The sequence below is a fragment of the Embiotoca jacksoni genome, unplaced genomic scaffold, assembly GCF_022577435.1.
Source record: "Embiotoca jacksoni isolate LCO1_2020_lvr unplaced genomic scaffold, fEmbJac1.0.p SCAF_48, whole genome shotgun sequence".
NCBI classification, from domain to species: Eukaryota; Metazoa; Chordata; class Actinopteri; family Embiotocidae; genus Embiotoca; species Embiotoca jacksoni.
The window spans coordinates 667,171-687,982 of NW_027185401.1; the positions used below are offsets into that span (position 1 = coordinate 667,171).

General features: G+C 43.4%; 5 protein-coding genes across 5 annotated transcripts; all 5 read right to left on the minus strand.

The window, feature by feature from the left end:
• Window positions 1–1,253: 1,253 nt before the first annotated feature.
• LOC138210735 (tripartite motif-containing protein 16-like) lies at window positions 1,254–3,912 on the minus strand. Its single transcript, XM_069170027.1, has one exon. It carries the CDS (start codon window positions 3,882–3,884, stop codon window positions 2,187–2,189), a length of 1,698 nt encoding a protein of 565 aa, XP_069026128.1. The 5' UTR covers window positions 3,885–3,912; the 3' UTR covers window positions 1,254–2,186.
• Window positions 3,913–4,351: 439 nt separating this feature from the next.
• LOC138210850 (tripartite motif-containing protein 16-like) lies at window positions 4,352–8,153 on the minus strand. Its single transcript, XM_069170188.1, has one exon. The coding sequence runs from the start codon at window positions 6,952–6,954 to the stop codon at window positions 5,296–5,298; it is 1,659 nt and encodes a 552-aa protein (XP_069026289.1). The 5' UTR covers window positions 6,955–8,153; the 3' UTR covers window positions 4,352–5,295.
• A 1,629-nt stretch (window positions 8,154–9,782) lies between these two features.
• On the minus strand, window positions 9,783–11,865 carry LOC138210853 (tripartite motif-containing protein 16-like). The gene has a single exon (XM_069170192.1). The coding sequence runs from the start codon at window positions 11,520–11,522 to the stop codon at window positions 9,864–9,866; it is 1,659 nt and encodes a 552-aa protein (XP_069026293.1). The 5' UTR covers window positions 11,523–11,865; the 3' UTR covers window positions 9,783–9,863.
• Window positions 11,866–13,509: 1,644 nt separating this feature from the next.
• On the minus strand, window positions 13,510–16,299 carry LOC138210864 (tripartite motif-containing protein 16-like). The gene has a single exon (XM_069170206.1). The coding sequence runs from the start codon at window positions 16,106–16,108 to the stop codon at window positions 14,438–14,440; it is 1,671 nt and encodes a 556-aa protein (XP_069026307.1). The 5' UTR covers window positions 16,109–16,299; the 3' UTR covers window positions 13,510–14,437.
• A 1,780-nt stretch (window positions 16,300–18,079) lies between these two features.
• On the minus strand, window positions 18,080–20,677 carry LOC138210736 (tripartite motif-containing protein 16-like). Its single transcript, XM_069170028.1, has one exon. It carries the CDS (start codon window positions 20,675–20,677, stop codon window positions 19,010–19,012), a length of 1,668 nt encoding a protein of 555 aa, XP_069026129.1. The 3' UTR covers window positions 18,080–19,009.
• Window positions 20,678–20,812: the final 135 nt, after the last annotated feature.

Consider the following 20,812-nt stretch of genomic DNA (forward strand, 5'->3'; position numbering starts at 1 on the left):
CATACTTGGCCTCCACCATGGCCTTCAGAGCCTAAAGGAAAAAATATATAGTGCTGAACTGTGAGACACAATAAAGTACTCATTTGTTTCATGCATGCAGCCATACATACCTGCCTTGTAGGGAGAACATAATTAGGATCCAGTTTGGACACAAATGCCCTGAATCCAACATCATCCACAATACTGAAGGGCTGTGTGTCCTTCACTATCATGGAGACGAGGGCTTCATCCAGCTCTTGTTTTCTGGTGGCTGGTTAAAAGAGAATAAATACAGTGTCTGTTACCTGTCTTTATTTGCACAATAAACAAAAGTGAACAGGGAAAAATTGTGATGGTGCATTTGTAATATTGTAATGACTTACCTTGGCTGGGTGAAGCTCCAGTTTCCTCCTTATTCTCATGCAAGGCACGGTAACGCCTCAGCATGGATGAGGTGTTGTTATTGTACCCCAACTCCTTGGAGCACAATAAACACCTCACCTTGGAATAAAATAAGAAACTGTGAAAAATACAGTTCTTGATAAGCAAACCTAATGTGTCTGAAATAGAGTTAGATTTAGCTTATTAGGAGTTATCAAATCAAAGTGTTCCCACAGGGGAAATCCTCCTCTTCCTAGCTGGCTCCATCTTATCACCTCCTTCTCTCCTCACTCTCCGAAATCTCCAAACTATCTCTCTCTCTCTAACTTCTCCAAACTATCCAAACTCTCAACTGACCTCAACTCTCCACCAACAACCCACATTTTGAATGGAGCCTGAAGAGTTTATATTGCTGTCAAACCTCCAGGCAAAATCTGAACCACTTCCTGAAGCAGTCACGTGGTACAGCAGGGCAGCGAGGCTTCAGACGTCATCATTTGTGGCTCCTCCCCTAAATGAAGCAAGCCTCGACACGCGCTTCGAAGCGTCAACACACCTCGTGACGTCACTACTATTCACTACTTTAAAACGACATGTTTCTTTAATCCCGTCCGCTCGCTCTCTTTGTTCTGCATTTCTACACACAATCAACAGGTTTCCATCTTTCCAAACTTTAGCCTCGAGAATATCCTCAATCTGGGAAGTTTTCACCATCCAACTATAGAAAATTCACCCCGCTCCTCTCTTCCTGGGAACGAAGACTGAACGCGAGGCATTCTGGGATTATGTAGTCTTCAGAGGCAAACACCGCTGTCAGTGGGCAGAGTGCTCCCTCTGGTGGCCATTCTGGAAACAAGCAGCACCATTTAGTCTAATTCAACTCAGACAAGTGGTGGATGAAGTATTCAGAACATTTATTGAAGTAAAAGTACAAATACAGCAAAGAAAACAAAGATACTCCATTACAAGTCAAAGTCCTTAATTAAACAGCTTACTCAGGTAAAAGTACAGAAGCGTTAGCAGCAACATTTAGTGAAAGTATTAAAGTAAAAGTGCTGCTTTGTTCCCTCTGAATAATCTATATTACTATATATGAAGCAGTGAAAGAATTCAGCTCCTTTATTTCAGAAAAAGTTCTGATACCAGACTGAAAATACTAGAAGTCCTGCATTCAAAACCTTGTTGAAGTAAAAGTATCGTCAGCAAAAATACACTGAAAACACAAAAAGTAAAAGTACACACGAAGCAGAAAATGTTCCCTGTTAGTGTTTTACTATTATATATCTGATGTTTTTAGATTCATATTGCTGCTGGATTAAAGTGAATTTTACCGTCATAGTCACTGAAGGTTTTGCTCATTTCAACTACTTTATATATTGTTGATTTGTAAAGCGTCATATTGAACCAGATCATCACATATTTGGAGCGTTGCTGTCCTGTGAGAACCACGTATCTAAGAAATAAACACCTTTTAAGCTTTATCAGGTTTTTTTTTTAAATGGTTTATTTAGCAGGAGAATCATCTCAGTCCATAAAAGAACATTTAAATCTCTTTAGTTTAACAGAAAATAATTCAAAATTCAACTTCACCAAATTTAGAGATACGTGGTTTTCACTACAGGAACGATGTGAAAAGAGCTTAAAAACAACAATAAAACATATTAACATGAAGATAACAACTATCAAGAAGACGTCCAGGTGACGCCCATAATGCTTGATTGACAGCAGATCTTTGTTCAGAGCAGAAACGCCTCAATGATGGAGAGAAAATGAAATGGAAAATGAAAATGCAGGTTTAAACCCACTGAAACCTGAAAGACTTCAGTTTATTTCAGTTTACAAAACTCAGCAGAGTCTCCATCGAAGACAGACGCTAACCCTAACATGAACCTGAACTCTAACCTGAACCCAACGTGGAGCGGCTGAGTGAACCTGGTCTGGACTCTGTGGAGGAGAGTCATGGTCTCAGAGACTCTGTAGAAGGACAGAGTACCTGCACTGTGATCCAGGTACACCCCCACTCTGGAGGGTGGAGGACCTGAGACGGGAGTTTCAAAGTTGTTGTACAGAAAACTGTTATCGTAACAATTTAATGACCAAGATTTGTTATTACGTCCAAATCCACTTTCCTCCCGTCTCCCTGTTCTGTTGATATTCTTGTATGCGACTGCTACTTCAACTCTTCTTCCTCTCATCTCCACCTCAAAGTAACAACGTCCAGTCAGACTCTCTCTACTCAGGACCTGACAACATCTACTGAATCTGTCTGGATGATAAGAATAAGACTGATTCTGATCCATTACTGTTACTTTTCTGTTCCCATCAGATAATAACAGGTAACTGTTTGCTGTGTTTGGATCCAGTGTGATTTCTTGTGAATATCTTAAGAATCCAGCTCTGGTCTTTGGTTCTGGTTGTGACAGTAAAACGTCCACTTCATTCACTGACACTGAGATCTTCTTCCATTCTTCATCCAGAACTTGCTGTAGTTTATCTCTGACCTCTGACACAGCTGCTGTCACATCCTGAAAGTAGGTGAGAGGACGGATATGGATGCTGGATGAGTCTGTAGGCTCACTGAGTGCTGACACTGAGGGGTAGTTGTGCAGGAACTCGTTGTGATCCTCTGTGTGTGAGAGCTGCTCCAGCTCGGCGTCTTTCCTCTTCAGCTCAGCGATCTCCTGCTCCAGCTTCTCCTGAAGCTCTTTGACTCGACTCACTTGGGTTTCCTGCTGGGATCTGACCTCCTGCTTCACATCGCGGCTTCTTTCCTGGAGGTGACGCATCAGCTGGGTGAAGAGCTTCTCGTTGCCCTCCAGTGTTTTCTCAGCAGACTGATTGATGTCCTCCACCTCCTGCTGAAGCAGCTTCACATCTTTCTGTCTGTCCTGGATTTTCTGCTGGACGTTTCCTCGACTCCCCTCGAGCTCTCTCTGCCTCTCGGTCCTTTCTGCTGCAGCTGAGACGGTGTCGTGGTCTTTATGTTCATCCAAAGAGCAGAGATAACAGATAATCTGACGATCGGTGCGGCAGAACATCTTCATCACCTTGTCGTGAAGAGAGCAGATGTTCTCCTGGAGCTTCTTGGAGGGGTTCACCAGCTTGTGTTTCTTGAATGTTGCAGCATCATAATGAGGCTGAAGGTGTTTCTCACAATAAGAAGCCAGACAGAATAAACAGGACTTGACAGCTTTCAGTTTTCTCCCAGTGCAGAAATCACAGGCCACATCTTCAGGTCCAGCATAGCAGTGATCAGCAGGAGCAGCTTGGAGTCCAGTCTTCTTCAGCTCCTCCACTAAAGCTGCCAACATGGTGTTTTTCACCAGGACAGGCCTCGGTATGAACCTCTTCATGCACAGAGGACAGCTGTAGACTCCCGTCCTGTCCTGTCCGTCCCAGTGGACTTTAATACACTCCATGCAGTAGTTGTGTCCACATGGAAGAGTCACAGGATCCTTCAGTAGATCCAGACAGATGGAACAAGAGAAGGTTTCTCGGTCCAGCTGAACTCCTTTCTGCTCCATTTCACCTCTCAGCAGCAGTGACTGTGTGAGTTTCACTTACTGAAAGATCAAAATAGTTTCAGCTGATTTAAATATCATGTGACTCTGCAGCCAATGAGGACATCAGCTCTTAGACTCCACCCATGTTGGCTCCGCCCATCTCCCAGCTGCAGATCTGATGGAGGGAACAAGGAAACGTGACAGACTGCAGCTGCTGAGTTTGAGAGCAGTTTTTTTTATTCCTCCTCAAACTCGTCGTCTCGGCTGTGATTCATGACTAAGTTGAAGTTTCCCCCACAAACTGAGACGCCCTCTGTTTCTGCTGCTGTAACATGAAACAAAGATTTGAGGATCTTTGTTTTACCTCTGAAAAGTTCACTTATTAGTCTCCAGGGGCAACGAGCGCTGTCAGTGGGCAGAGTGCTCCCTCTGGTGGCCATTCTGGAAACAAGCAGCACCATTTAGTCTAATTCAACTCAGACAAATGGTGGATGAAGTATTCAGAACATTTATTGAAGTAAAAGTACAAATACAGCAAAGAAAACAAAGATACTCCATTACAAGTCAAAGTCCTTAATTAAACAGCTTACTCAGGTAAAAGTACAGAAGCGTTAGCAGCAACATTTAGTGAAAGTATTAAAGTAAAAGTGCTGCTTTGTTCCCTCTGAATAATCTATATTACTATATATGAAGCAGTGAAAGAATTCAGCTCCTTTATTTCAGAAAAAGTTCTGATACCAGACTGAAAATACTAGAAGTCCTGCATTCAAAACCTTGTTGAAGTAAAAGTATCGTCAGCAAAAATACACTGAAAACACAAAAAGTAAAAGTACACACGAAGCAGAAAATGTTCCCTGTTAGTGTTTTACTATTATATATCTGATGTTTTTAGATTCATATTGCTGCTGGATTAAAGTGAATTTTACCGTCATAGTCACTGAAGGTTTTGCTCATTTCAACTACTTTATATATTGTTGATTTGTAAAGCGTCATATTGAACCAGATCATCACATATTTGGAGCGTTGCTGTCCTGTGAGAACCACGTATCTAAGAAATAAACACCTTTTAAGCTTTATCAGGTTTTTTTTTAAATGGTTAATTTAGCAGGAGAATCATCTCAGTCCATAAAAGAACATTTAAATCTCTTTAAATTATCAGAAAATAATTCAAAATTCAACTTCACCAAATTTAGAGATACGTGGTTTTCACTACAGGAACGGTGTGAAAAGAGCTTAAAAACAAGAATAAAACATATTAACATGAAGATAACAACTATCAAGAAGACGTCCGGGGGCCGCCCATAATGCTTGATTGACAGCAGATCTTTGTTCAGAGCAGAAACGCCTCAATGATGGAGAGAAAATGAAATGGAAAATGAAAATGCAGGTTTAAACCCACTGAAACCTGAAAGACTTCAGTTTATTTCAGTTTTCAAAACTCAGCAGAGTCTCCAACGAAAGCAGACCAAAACCCAACGTGGAGCGGCTGAGTGAACGTGGTCTGGACTCTGTGGAGGAGAGTCATGGTCTCAGAGACGCTGTAGAAGGACAGAGTACCTGCACTGTGATCCAGGTACACCCCCACTCTGGAGGATGGAGGACCTGAGACGGGAGTTTCAATGTTGTTGTACCAAAGACTGTTATTGGAACAATCTAATGACCAAGATTTGTTATTACGTCCAAACACACTTTCCATCACGCTCCCTGTTCTGTTGATATTCTTGTATGCGACTGCTACATCAACTCCTCCTCTTCCTCTCATCTCCACCTCAAAGTAACAACGTCCAGTCAGACTCTCTCTACTCAGGACCTGACAACATCCAATGAATCTGTCTGGATGATCAGAATAAGACTGATTCTGATCCATTCGTGTTACTTTTCTGTTCCCATCAGATAATAACATCTGTCTGTTTGCTGTGTTTGGATCCAGTGTGATTTCTTGTGAATATCTTAAGAATCCAGCTCTGGTCTTTGGTCCTGGTTGTGACAGTAAAACGTCCACTTCCTTCACTGACACTGAGATCTTCTTCCATTCTTCATCCAGAACTTGCTGTAGTTTATCTCTGACCTCTGACACAGCTGCTGTCACATCCTGAAAGTAGGTGAGAGGACGGATATGGATGCTGGATGAGTCTGTAGGCTCACTGAGTGCTGACACTGAGGGGTAGTTGTGCAGGAACTCGTTGTGATCCTCTGTGTGTGAGAGCTGCTCCAGCTCGGCGTCTTTCCTCTTCAGCTCAGCGATCTCCTGCTCCAGCTTCTCCTGAAGCTCTTTGACTCGACTCACTTGGGTTTCCTGCTGGGATCTGACCTCCTGCTTCACATCGCGGCTTCTTTCCTGGAGGAGACTCATCAGCTGGGTGAAGAGCTTCTCGCTGCCCTCCAGTGTTTTCTCAGCAGACTGATTGATGTCCTCTACCTCCTGCTGAAGCAGCTTCACATCTTTCTGTCTGTCCTGGATTTTCTGCTGGACGTTTCCTCGACTCCCCTCGAGCTCTCTCTGCCTCTCGGTCCTTTCTGCTGCAGCTGAGACGGTGTCGTGGTCTTTATGTTCCTCCACAGAGCAGAGAGAACAGATAATCTGACGATCGGTGCGGCAGAACATCTTCATCACCTCGTCGTGAAGAGAGCAGATGTTCTCCTGGAGCTTCTTGGAGGGGTTCACCAGCTTGTGTTTCTTTAATGGAGCGACATCATAATGAGGCTGAAGGTGTTTCTCACAATAAGAAACAAGACAGAATAAACAGGACTTGACAGCTTTCAGTTTTCTCCCAGTGCAGAAATCACAGGCCACATCTTCAGGTCCAGCATAGCAGTGATCAGCAGGAGCAGCTTGGAGTCCAGTCTTCTTCAGCTCCTCCACTAAAGCTGCCAACATGGTGTTTTTGTCCAGGACAGGCCTCGGTATGAACCTCTTCATGCACCGAGGACAGCTGTAGACTCCTGTCCCGTCCTGTCCGTCCCAGTGGACTTTAATACACTCCATGCAGTAGTTGTGTCCACATGGAAGAGTCACCGGATCCTTCAGTAGATCCAGACAGATGGAACAAGAGAAGGTTTCTCGGTCCAGCTGAACTCCTTTCTGCTCCATTTCACCTCTCAGCAGCAGTGACTGTGTGAGTTTCACTTCCAGGAAGAGGAGAGAAGCACTTTGTAGTCAAGCCTCCTTTTCAATCATTTCCTGTTTAAAACACTCGTCACCTCAAGTTTTTAAATTCTAGATTCTTCTTTGATTCTGTGTTCACAATTTGCACTCCAGTTTTTTATTCTCCAAAATGTTGTCCTGTGTTGTGCCCTCAGACTTTATATAAAAGTGGACAAAGATATGAAACAACTCCTCCCATATTATCATATTCCTCCAGATTCTGGCAGTAATCTTCCACTCGAGCTTATCAATTAACCCCAGACCTAAACTTTGTGGTAACTCCTTTAAAAAGTCAGACTTTTAGTCTGTTACACCCAAATTGAACATTTCTCTCCTGTTGAGATCTCCAAGCTAACTTCAATTATTTTCTCATCTGGATCATCTACCGGTCTCTTGGATCTCATCCCAACTAAACTCCTCGAGGAAGTCTTCCCTTTAATTAGTACTTCTATATTAGATCAGATCAAACCTTTCTCATGGAACCGTTTATGTACCACAAGCTTTTAAAGTGTCTGTAATCAAAACTGTACTTAGAAAGCCGACTCTTGATCAGCTGTTTCAGGAAAACTTACAGACCAGTTACCAACCTGCCGTTTGTTTCTAAAATCCTTGAAAAAGTTGTTGCAAATCAACTTTGTGATCATTTCCAGAGGAACGGTCTGTTTGAAGATGTTCAGTCGGGCTTTAGAGTTCATCACAGCACAGAAACAGGACTGGTGAAAGTTACAAACCGTCTTCTAATAGCCTCAGACAATGGACACCGGTCCCCGCGCTCCACACCGGGCAGCAAGGTGGTCTCCGAGGAACCGACGCCGAGCAGGGGGCCGGACACCCGGTGGTCTCCGAGGAACCGACGGAGGACGGCGGGTACGTACCACCTGGTAGCAGACAGACAGGCAGGACCGCGGCAGGCGGGAGACAGACAAGGGGGGTCAGAACCGGACTTACCGAACTTGCAACGTGGTACCAGGTGAGACGATCGGACGGACGGACGGACGCAGGTGGAGTCCAGGTCCGGGGTTCACGTGATGCCAGGTGGTGATTACCGGGATGAGAAGCAGCTGTGCCAGCTGAAAGAGGTGTGGTAGTGGGAGGTGACTGGAGGCGCTGACCAATGAATCCAAACCCTCCAGACGCAGACCAGAACATAGAAACACCTGTAGGACAGAAACAAACAGGGGAGACAGGAAACACCAGGAAAAGGGAGATCGGGGGAAACGGAGGGAACGACAAACAGAGACAGGCGCAGATCCCGACGGAGAAAATCTGAATCTGTGTGGAATCATTATTTCCATAATCTTATAATCTTAACTAACCTGCCGTACTCTTCTAATTCCTCTCCTGCTTCTAATCATCCCCCAAATCTGATCCAATAACTCTTCCAGATTTCCCTCTTTGCTTTCAGAATGATTTTTTTTATGAACTCTCGTTTCTGCTTGTTCGTATTGTATTAAATTCTGGAAGTGATGTGATTTTTCTTCTTAACCTAAGAGAGCTTTGTTTCTTTCTGTCGCTGCTCTCCATCACTCATCTGTCCACCAGGGGGTAGCCTTTCTCTTCATCCTTCCTTCACCTTTAACACTTGTTGGATTTGCAGCTTCCAGCACTGTAAATATTAATTTTCTATTAATCTGTTCAATATCTTCATTTCAATCTATTTGATCCATTTCTCTCTCATATATTTATATATATATATATATATTAAAGACCCACTTACCCACTATATCTCCTGCTTCCTCCTTTGTAATGATACTTTACAGCATATTGGAAAATGGCCACCACCCACCGATATTTCATCTTCTACATCCCACTCACACATCCCTGCTAGATTCCTCCATACTATAGTTAAATGTAGTGCAGACGTGTTCCCCGTGTGAACATCTAATCTAGTTTCAAATTCAACTCAGACAAATGGTGGATGAAGTATTCAGAACATTTATTGAAGTAAAAGTACAAATACAGCAAAGAAAACAAAGATACTCCATTACAAGTCAAAGTCCTTAATTAAACAGCTTAATCAGGTAAAAGTACAGAAGCGTTAGCAGCAACATTTAGTGAAAGTATTAAAGTAAAAGTGCTGCTTTGTTCCCTCTGAATAATCTATATTACTATATATGAAGCAGTGAAAGAATTCAGCTCCTTTATTTCAGAAAAAGTTCTGATACCAGACTGAAAATACTAGAAGTCCTGCATTCAAAACCTTGTTGGAGTAAAAGTATCGTCAGCAAAAATACACTGAAAACACAAAAAGTAAAAGTACACACGAAGCAGAAAATGTTCCCTGTTAGTGTTTTCCTATTATATATGTGATGTTTTTAGATTCATATTGCTGCTGGATTAAAGTGAATTTTACCGTCATAGTCACTGAAGGTTTTGCTCATTTCAACTACTTTATATATTGTTGATTTGTAAAGCGTCATATTGAACCAGATCATCACATATTTGGAGCGTTGCTGTCCTGTGAGAACCACGTATCTAAGAAATAAACACCTTTTCAGCTTTGTCACGTTTTTTAAAATAGTTAATTTAGCAGGAGAATCATCTCAGTCCATAAAAGAACATTTAAATCACTTTAAATTATCAGAAAATAATCTAATTCAACTTCACCACATTTAGAGATACGTGGTTTTCACTACAGGAACGGTGTGAAAAGAGCTTAAAAACAATAATAAAACATATTAACATGAAGATAACAACTATCAAGAAGACGTCCAGGTGACGCCCATAATGCTTGATTGACAGCAGATCTTTGTTCAGAGCAGAAACGCCTCAATGATGGAGAGAAAATAAAATGGAAAATGAAAATGCAGGTTTAAACCCACTGAAACCTGAAAGACTTCAGTTTATTTCAGTTTTCAAAACTCAGCAGAGTCTCCAACGAAACCAGACCAAAACCCAGCGTGGAGCGGCTGAGTGAACGTGGTCTGGACTCTGTGGAGGAGAGTCATGGTCTCAGAGATGCTGTAGAAGGACAGAGTACCTGCACTGTGATCCAGGTACACCCCCACTCTGGAGGATGGAGGACCTGAGACGGGAGTTTGAATGTTGTTGAACCAAAGACTGTTATTGGAACAATCTAATGACCAAGATTTGTTATTACGTCCAAACACACTTTCCATCACGCTCCCTGTTCTGTTGATATTCTTGTATGCGACTGCTACATCAACTCCTCCTCTTCCTCTCATCTCCACCTCAAAGTAACAACGTCCAGTCAGACTCTCTCTACTCAGGACTTGACAACATCCAATGAATCTGTCTGGATGATCAGAATAAGACTGATTCTGATCCATTACTGTTACTTTTCTGTTCCCATCAGATAATAACATCCGTCCGTTTGCTGTGTTTGGATCCAGTGTGATTTCTTGTGAATATCTTAAGAATCCAGCTCTGGTCTTTGGTCCTGGTTGTGACAGTAAAACGTCCACTTCATTCACTGACACTGAAATCTTCTTCCATTCTTCATCCAGAACTTGCTGTAGTTTATCTCTGACCTCTGACACAGCTGCTGTCACATCCTGAAAGTAGGTGAGAGGACGGATATGGATGCTGGATGAGTCTGTAGGCTCACTGAGTGCTGACACTGAGGGGTAGTTGTGCAGGAACTCGTTGTGATCCTCTGTGTGTGAGAGCTGCTCCAGCTCGGCGTCTTTCCTCTTCAGCTCAGCGATCTCCTGCTCCAGCTTCTCCTGAAGCTCTTTGACTCGACTCACTTGGGTTTCCTGCTGGGATCTGACCTCCTGCTTCACATCGCGGCTTCTTTCCTGGAGGAGACTCATCAGCTGGATGAAGAGCTTCTCGTTGCCCTCCAGTGTTTTCTCAGCAGACTGATTGATGTCCTCCACCTCCTGCTGAAGCAGCTTCACATCTTTCTGTCTGTCCTGGATTTTCTGCTGGACTTTTCCTCGACTCCCCTCGAGCTCTCTCTGCCTCTCGGTCCTTTCTGCTGCAGCTGAGACGGTGTCGTGGTCTTTATGTTCATCCACAGAGCAGAGATAACAGATACTCTGATGATCGGTGCGGCAGAACATCTTCATCACCTCGTCGTGAAGAGAGCAGATGTTCTCCTGGAGCTTCTTGGAGGGGTTCACCAGCTTGTGTTTCTTTAATGGAGCGACATCATAATGAGGCTGAAGGTGTTTCTCACAATAAGAAGCCAGACAGAATAAACAGGACTTGACAGCTTTCAGTTTTCTCCCAGTGCAGACATTACAGGCCACATCTTCAGGTCCAGCATAGCAGTGATCAGCAGGAGCAGCTTGGAGTCCAGTCTTCTTCAGCTCCTCCACTAAAGCTGCCAACATGGTGTTTATGTCCAGGACAGGCCTCGGTATGAACCTCTTCATGCACTGAGGACAGCTGTAGACTCCTGTCCCGTCCTGTCCGTCCCAGTGGACTTTAATACACTCCATGCAGTAGCTGTGTCCACATGGAAGAGTCACAGGATCCTTCAGTAGATCCAGACAGATGGAACAAGAGAAGGTTTTTCGGTCCAGCTGAACTCCTTTCTGCTCCATTTCACCTCTCAGCAGCAGTGACTGTGTGAGTTTCACTTCCAGGAAGAGGAGAGAAGCACTTTGTATTCAAGCCTCCTTTTCAATCATTTCCTGTTTAAAACACTCGTCACCTCAAGTTTTTAAATTCTAGATTCTTCTTTGATTCTGTGTTCACAATTTGCACCCCAGTTTTTTATTCTCCAAAATGTTGTCCTGTGTTGTGCCCTCAGACTTTATATAAAAGTGGACAAAGATATGAAACAACTCCTCCCATATTATCATATTCCTCCAGATTCTGGCAGTAATCTTCCACTCGAGCTTATCAATTAACCCCAGACCTAAACTTTGTGGTAACTCCTTTAAAAAGTCAGACTTTTTGTCTGTTACACCCAAATTGAACATTTCTCTCCTGTTGAGATCTCCAAGCTAACTTCAATTATTTTCTCATCTGGATCATCTACCAGTCTCTTGGATCTCATCCCAACTAAACTCCTCGAGGAAGTCTTCCCTTTAATTAGTACTTCTATATTAGATCAGATCAAACCTTTCTCATGGAACCGTTTATGTACCACAAGCTTTTAAAGTGTCTGTAATCAAAACTGTACTTAGAAAGCCGACTCTTGATCAGCTGTTTCAGGAAAACTTACAGACCAGTTACCAACCTGCCGTTTGTTTCTAAAATCCTTGAAAAAGTTGTTGCAAATCAACTTTGTGATCATTTCCAGAGGAACGGTCTGTTTGAAGATGTTCAGTCGGGCTTTAGAGTTCATCACAGCACAGAAACAGGACTGGTGAAAGTTACAAACCGTCTTCTAATAGCCTCAGACAATGGACACCGGTCCCCGCGCTCCACACCGGGCAGCAAGGTGGTCTCCGAGGAACCGACGCCGAGCAGGGGGCCGGACACCCGGTGGTCTCCGAGGAACCGACGGAGGACGGCGGGTACGTACCACCTGGTAGCAGACAGACAGGCAGGACCGCGGCAGGCGGGAGACAGACAAGGGGGGTCAGAACCGGACTTACCGAACTTGCAACGTGGTACCAGGTGAGACGATCGGACGGACGGACGGACGCAGGTGGAGTCCAGGTCCGGGGTTCACGTGCTGCCAGGTGGTGATTACCGGGATGAGAAGCAGCTGTGCCAGCTGAAAGAGGTGTGGTAGTGGGAGGTGACTGGAGGCGCTGACCAATGAATCCAAACCCTCCAGACGCAGACCAGAACATAGAAACACCTGGAGGACAGAAACAAACAGGGGAGACAGGAAACACCAGGAAAAGGGAGATCGGGGGAAACGGAGGGAACGACAAACAGAGACAGGCGCAGATCCCGACGGAGAAAATCTGAATCTGTGTGGAATCATTATTTCCGTAATCTTATAATCTTAACTAACCTGCCGTACTCTTCTAATTCCTCTCCTGCTTCTAATCATCCCCCAAATCTGATCCAATAACTCTTCCAGATTTCCCTCTTTGCTTTCAGAATGATTTTTTTTATGAACTCTCGTTTCTGCTTGTTCGTATTGTATTAAATTCTGGAAGTGATGTGATTTTTCTTCATAACCTAAGAGAGCTTTGTTTCTTTCTGTCGCTGCTCTCCAACACTCATCTGTCCACCAGGGGGCAGCCTTTCTCTTCATCCTTCCTTCACCTTTAACACTTGTTGGATTTGCAGCTTCCAGCACTGTAAATATTAATTTTCTATTAATCTGTTCAATATCTTCATTTCAATCTATTTCATCCATTTCTCTCTCATATATATATATATATATATATATATATATATATATATATATATTAAAGACCCACTTACCCACTATATCTCCTGCTTCCTCCTTTGTAATGATACTTTACAGCATATTGGAAAATGGCCACCACCCACTGATATTTCATCTTCTACATCCCACTCACACATCCCTGCTAGATTCCTCCATACTATAGTTAAATGTAGTGCAGACGTGTTCCCCGTGTGAACATCTAATCTCGTTTCAAATTCAACTCAGACAAATGGTGGATGAAGTATTCAGAACATTTATTGAAGTAAAAGTACAAATACAGCAAAGAAAACAAAGATACTCCATTACAAGTCAAAGTCCTTAATTAAACAGCTTAATCAGGTAAAAGTACAGAAGCGTTAGCAGCAACATTTAGTGAAAGTATTAAAGTAAAAGTGCTGCTTTGTTCCCTCTGAATAATCTATATTACTATATATGAAGCAGTGAAAGAATTCAGCTCCTTTATTTCAGAAAAAGTTAAGATACCAGACTGAAAATACTAGAAGTCCTGCATTCAAAACCTTGTTGGAGTAAAAGTATCGTCAGCAAAAATACACTGAAAACACAAAAAGTAAAAGTACACACGAAGCAGAAAACGTTCCCTGTTAGTGTTTTCCTATTATATATGTGATGTTTTTAGATTCATATTGCTGCTGGATTAAAGTGAATTTTACCATCATAGTCACTGAAGGTTTTGCTCATTTCAACTACTTTATATATTGTTGATTTGTAAAGCGTCATATTGAACCAGATCATCACATATTTGGAGCGTTGCTGTCCTGTGAGAACCACGTATCTAAGAAATAAACACCTTTTCAGCTTTGTCACGTTTTTTAAAATAGTTAATTTAGCAGGAGAATCATCTCAGTCCATAAAAGAACATTTAAATCACTTTAAATTATCAGAAAATAATCTAATTCAACTTCACCACATTTAGAGATACGTGGTTTTCACTACAGGAACGGTGTGAAAAGAGCTTAAAAACAATAATAAAACATATTAACATGAAGATAACAACTATCAAGAAGACGTCCGGGGGCCGCCCATAATGCTTGATTGACAGCAGATCTTTGTTCAGAGCAGAAACGCCTCAATGATGGAGAGAAAATGAAATGGAAAATGAAAATGCAGGTTTAAACCCACTGAAACCTGAAAGACTTCAGTTTATTTCAGTTTACAAAACTCAGCAGAGTCTCCAACGAAAGCAGACCAAAACCCAACGTGGAGCGGCTGAGTGAACGTGGTCTGGACTCTGTGGAGGAGAGTCATGGTCTCAGAGACGCTGTAGAAGGACAGAGTACCTGCACTGTGATCCAGGTACACCCCCACTCTGGAGGATGGAGGACCTGAGACGGGAGTTTGAATGTTGTTGAACCAAAGACTGTTATTGGAACAATCTAATGACCAAGATTTGTTATTACGTCCAAACACACTTTCCATCCAGCACCCTGTTCTGTTGATATTCTTGTATGCGACTGCTACATCAACTCCTCCTCTTCCTCTCATCTCCACCTCAAAGTAACAAAGTCCAGTCAGACTCTCTCTACTCAGGACCTGACAACATCCAATGAATCTGTCTGGATGATCAGAATAAGACTGATTCTGATCCATTCGTGTTACTTTTCTGTTCCCATCAGATAATAACATCTGTCTGTATGCTGTGTTTGGATCCAGTGTGATTTCTTGTGAATATCTTAAGAATCCAGCTCTGGTCTTTGGTCCTGGTTGTGACAGTAAAACGTCCACTTCCTTCACTGACACTGAGATCTTCTTCCATTCTTCATCCAGAACTTGCTGTAGTTTATCTCTGACCTCTGACACAGCTGCTGTCACATCCTGAAAGTAGGTGAGAGGACGGATATGGATGCTGGATGAGTCTGTAGGCTCACTGAGTGCTGACACTGAGGGGTAGTTGTGCAGGAACTCGTTGTGATCCTCTGTGTGTGAGAGCTGCTCCAGCTCGGCGTCTTTCCTCTTCAGCTCAGCGATCTCCTGCTCCAGCTTCTCCTGAAGCTCTTTGACTCGACTCACTTGGGTTTCCTGCTGGGATCTGACCTCCTGCTTCACATCGCGGCTTCTTTCCTGGAGGAGACTCATCAGCTGGATGAAGAGCTTCTCGTTGCCCTCCAGTGTTTTCTCAGCAGACTGATTGATGTCCTCCACCTCCTGCTGAAGCAGCTTCACATCTTTCTGTCTGTCCTGGATTTTCTGCTGGACGTTTCCTCGACTCCCCTCGAGCTCTCTAAGCCTCTCGGTCCTTTCTGCTGCAGCTGAGACGGTGTCGTGGTCTTTATGTTCCTCCACAGAGCAGAGATAACAGATAATCTGACGATCGGTGAGGCAGAACATCTTCATCACCTCGTCGTGAAGAGAGCAGATGTTCTCCTGGAGCTTCTTGGAGGGGTTCACCAGCTTGTGTTTCTTTAATGGAGCGACATCATAATGAGGCTGAAGGTGTTTCTCACAATAAGAAGCCAGACAGAATAAACAGGACTTGACAGCTTTCAGTTTTTTCCCAGTGCAGAAATCACAGGCCACATCTTCAGGTCCAGCATAGCAGTGATCAGCAGGAGCAGCTTGGAGTCCAGTCTTCTTCAGCTCCTCCACTAAAGCTGCCAACATGGTGTTTATGTCCAGGACAGGCCTCGGTATGAAGTCCTGCCTGCACCGAGGACAGCTGTAGACTCCTGTCCCGTCCTGTCCGTCCCAGTGGACTTTAATACACTCCATGCAGTAGTTGTGTCCACATGGAAGAGTCACCGGATCCTTCAGTAGATCCAGACAGATGGAACAAGAGAAGGTTTCTCGGTCCAGCTGAACTCCTTTCTGCTCCATTTCACCTCTCAGCAGCAGTGACTGTGTGAGTTTCACTTCCAGGAAGAGGAGAGAAGCACTTTGTAGTCAAGCCTCCTTTTCAATCATTTCCTGTTTAAAACACTCGTCACCTCAAGTTTTTAAATTCTAGATTCTTCTTTGATTCTGTGTTCACAATTTGCACTCCAGTTTTTTATTCTCCAAAATGTTGTCCTGTGTTGTGCCCTCAGAGTTTATATAAAAGTGGACAAAGATATGAAACAACTCCTCCCATATTATCATATTCCTCCAGATTCTGGCAGTAATCTTCCACTCGAGCTTATCAATTAACCCCAGACCTAAACTTTGTGGTAACTCCTTTAAAAAGTCAGACTTTTAGTCTGTTACACCCAAATTGAACATTTCTCTCCTGTTGAGATCTCCAAGCTAACTTCAATTATTTTCTCATCTGGATCATCTACCGGTCTCTTGGATCTCATCCCAACTAAACTCCTCGAGGAAGTCTTCCCTTTAATTAGTACTTCTATATTAGATCAGATCAAACCTTTCTCATGGAACCGTTTATGTACCACAAGCTTTTAAAGTGTCTGTAATCAAAACTGTACTTAGAAAGCCGACTCTTGATCAGCTGTTTCAGGAAAACTTACAGACCAGTTACCAACCTGCCGTTTGTTTCTAAAATCCTTGAAAAAGTTGTTGCAAATCAACTTTGTGATCATTTCCAGAGGAACGGTCTGTTTGAAGATGTTCAGTCAGGCTTTAGAGTTCATCACAGCACAGAAACAGGACTGGTGAAAGTTACAAACCGTCTTCTAATAGCCTCAGACAATGGACACCGGTCCCCGCGCTCCACACCGGGCAGCAAGGTGGTCTCCGAGGAACCGACGCCGAGCAGGGGGCCGGACACCCGGTGGTCTCCGAGGAACCGACGGAGGACGGCGGGTACGTACCACCTGGTAGCAGACAGACAGGCAGGACCGCGGCAGGCGGGAGACAGACAAGGGGGGTCAGAACCGGACTTACCGAACTTGCAACGTGGTACCAGGTGAGACGATCGGACGGACGGACGGACGCAGGCGGAGTCCAGGTCCGGGGTTCACGTGCTGCCAGGTGGTGATTACCTGGATGAGAAGCAGCTGTGCCAGCTGAAAGAGGTGTGGTAGTGGGAGGTGACTGGAGGCGCTGACCAATGAATCCAAACCTTCCAGACGCAGACCAGAACATAGAAACACCTGGAGGACAGAAACAAACAGGGGAGACAGGAAACACCAGGAAAAGGGAGATCGGGGGAAACGGAGGGAACGACAAACAGAGACAGGCGCAGATCCCGACGGAGAAAATCTGAATCTGTGTGGAATCATTATTTCCATAATCTTATAATCTTAACTAACCTGCCGTACTCTTCTAATTCCTCTCCTGCTTCTAATCATCCCCCAAATCTGATCCAATAACTCTTCCAGATTTCCCTCTTTGCTTTCAGAATGATTTTTTTTATGAACCCTCGTTTCTGCTTGTTCGTATTGTATTAAATTCTGGAAGTGATGTGATTTTTCTTCATAACCTAAGAGAGCTTTGTTTCTTTCTGTCGCTTCTCTCCAACACTCATCTGTCCACCAGGGGGCAGCCTTTCTCTTCATCCTTCCTTCACCTTTAACACTTGTTGGATTTGCAGCTTCCAGCACTGTAAATATTAATTTTCTATTAATCTGTTCAATATCTTCATTTCAATCTATTTGATCCATTTCTCTCTCATATATATATATATATATATATATATATTAAAGACCCACTTACCCACTATATCTCCTGCTTCCTCCTTTGTAATGATACTTTACAGCATATTGGAAAATGGCCACCACCCACCGATATTTCATCTTCTACATCCCACTCACACATCCCTGCTAGATTCCTCCATACTATAGTTAAATGTAGTGCAGACGTGTTCCCCGTGTGAACATCTAATCTAGTTTCAAATTCAACTCAGACAAATGGTGGATGAAGTATTCAGAACATTTATTGAAGTAAAAGTACAAATACAGCAAAGAAAACAAAGATACTCCATTACAAGTCAAAGTCCTTAATTAAACAGCTTAATCAGGTAAAAGTACAGAAGCGTTAGCAGCAACATTTAGTGAAAGTATTAAAGTAAAAGTGCTGCTTTGTTCCCTCTGAATAATCTATATTACTATATATGAAGCAGTGAAAGAATTCAGCTCCTTTATTTCAGAAAAAGTTCTGATACCAGACTGAAAATACTAGAAGTCCTGCATTCAAAACCTTGTTGAAGTAAAAGTATCGTCAGCAAAAATACACTGAAAACACAAAAAGTAAAAGTACACACGAAGCAGAAAATGTTCCCTGTTGGTGTTTTACTATTATATACATGATGTTTGTAGATTCATATTGCTGCTGGATTAAAGTGAATTTTACCGTCATAGTCACTGAAGGTTTTGCTCATTTCAACTAATTTATATATTGTTGATTTGTAAAGCGTCATATTGAACCAGATCATCACATATTTGGAGCGTTGCTGTCCTGTGAGAACCACGTATCTAAGAAATAAACACCTTTTCAGCTTTGTCAGCTTTTTTAAAATAGTTAATTTAGCAGGAGAATCATCTCAGTCCATAAAATAACATTTAAATCTCTTTAAATTATCAGAAAATAATTCAAAATTCAACTTCACCAAATTTAGAGATACGTGGTTTTCACTACAGGAACGGTGTGAAAAGAGCTTAAAAACAATAATAAAACATATTAACATGAAGATAACAACTATCAAGAAGACGTCCAGGTGACGCCCATAATGCTTGATTGACAGCAGATCTTTGTTCAGAGCAGAAACGCCTCAATGATGGAGAGAAAATGAAATGGAAAATGAAAATGCAGGTTTAAACCCACTGAAACCTGAAAGACTTCAGTTTATTTCAGTTTACAAAACTCAGCAGAGTCTCCAATGAACGCAGACCAAAACCCAGCGTGGAGCGGCTGAGTGAACGTGGTCTGGACTCTGTGGAGGAGAGTCATGGTCTCAGAGACGCTGTAGAAGGACAGAGTACCTGCACTGTGATCCAGGTACACCCCCACTCTGGAGGATGGAGGACCTGAGACGGGAGTTTCAATGTTGTTGTACCAAAGACTGTTATTGGAACAATCTAATGACCAAGATTTGTTATTACGTCCAAACACACTTTCCATCCAGCACCCTGTTCTATTGATATTCTTGTATGCGACTGCTACATCAACTCCTCCTCCTCTCATCTCCACCTCAAAGTAACAACGTCCAGTCAGACTCTCTCTACTCAGGACCTGATAACATCTACTGAATCTGTCTGGATGATCAGAATAAGACTGATTCTGATCCATTACTGTTACTTTTCTGTTCCCATCAGATAATAACATCCGTCCGTTTGCTGTGTTTGGATCCAGTGTGATTTCTTGTGAATATCTTAAGAATCCAGCTCTGGTCTTTGGTCCTGGTTGTGACAGTAAAACGTCCACTTCATTCACTGACACTGAAATCTTCTTCCATTCTTCATCCAGAACTTGCTGTAGTTTATCTCTGGCCTCTGACACAGCTGCTGTCACATCCTGAAAGTAGGTGAGAGGACGGATATGGATGCTGGATGAGTCTGTAGGCTCACTGAGTGCTGACACTGAGGGGTAGTTGTGCAGGAACTCGTTGTGATCCTCTGTGTGTGAGAGCTGCTCCAGCTCGGCGTCTTTCCTCTTCAGCTCAGCGATCTCCTGCTCCAGCTTCTCCTGAAGCTCTTTGACTCGACTCACTTGGGTTTCCTGCTGGGATCTGACCTCCTGCTTCACATCGCGGCTTCTTTCCTGGAGGAGACTCATCAGCTGGATGAAGAGCTTCTCGTTGCCCTCCAGTGTTTTCTCAGCAGACTGATTGATGTCCTCCACCTCCTGCTGAAGCAGCTTCACATCTTTCTGTCTGTCCTGGATTTTCTGCTGGACTTTTCCTCGACTCCCCTCGAGCTCTCTCTGCCTCTCGGTCCTTTCTGCTGCAGCTGAGACGGTGTCGTGGTCTTTATGTTCATCCACAGAGCAGAGATAACAGATACTCTGATGATCGGTGCGGCAGAACATCTTCATCACCTCGTCGTGAAGAGAGCAGATGTTCTCCTGGAGCTTCTTGGAGGGGTTCACCAGATTGTGTTTCTTGAATGTTGCGGCATCATAATGAGGCTGAAGGTGTTTCTCACAATAAGAAGCCAGACAGAATAAACAGGACTTGACAGCTTTCAGTTTTCTCCCAGTGCAGACATCACAGGCCACATCTTCAGGTCCAGCATAGCAGTGATCAGCAGGAGCAGCTTGGAGTCCAGTCTTCTTCAGCTCCTCCACTAAAACTGCCAACATGGTGTTTTTGTCCAGGACAGGCCTCGGTATGAACCTCTTCCTGCACTGAGGACAGCTGTAGACTCCTGTCCCGTCCTGTCCGTCCCAGTGGACTTTAATACACTCCATGCAGTAGCTGTGTCCACATGGAAGACCCACCGGATCCTTCAGTAGATCCAGACAGATGCAACAAGAGAAGGTTTCTTGGTCCAACTGAACTCCTTTCTGCTCCATTTCACCTCTCAGCAGCAGTGACTGCGTGAGTTTCACTTACTGAAAGATCAAAATAGTTTCAGCTGATTTAAATATCATGTGACTCTGCAGCCAATGAGGACATCAGCTCTTAGACTCCACCCATGTTGGCTCCGC

Excerpts from the sequence above, each read along its gene's own strand:
- LOC138210736 (XM_069170028.1), bottom strand. The coding sequence starts at position 20,677 with ATGGAGCAGAAAGGAGTTCAGTTGGACCAAGAAACCTTCTCTTGTTGC.
- LOC138210864 (XM_069170206.1), bottom strand. The coding sequence starts at position 16,108 with ATGGAGCAGAAAGGAGTTCAGCTGGACCGAGAAACCTTCTCTTGTTCC.
- LOC138210735 (XM_069170027.1), bottom strand. The coding sequence starts at position 3,884 with ATGGAGCAGAAAGGAGTTCAGCTGGACCGAGAAACCTTCTCTTGTTCC.
- LOC138210853 (XM_069170192.1), bottom strand. The coding sequence starts at position 11,522 with ATGGAGCAGAAAGGAGTTCAGCTGGACCGAAAAACCTTCTCTTGTTCC.
- LOC138210850 (XM_069170188.1), bottom strand. The coding sequence starts at position 6,954 with ATGGAGCAGAAAGGAGTTCAGCTGGACCGAGAAACCTTCTCTTGTTCC.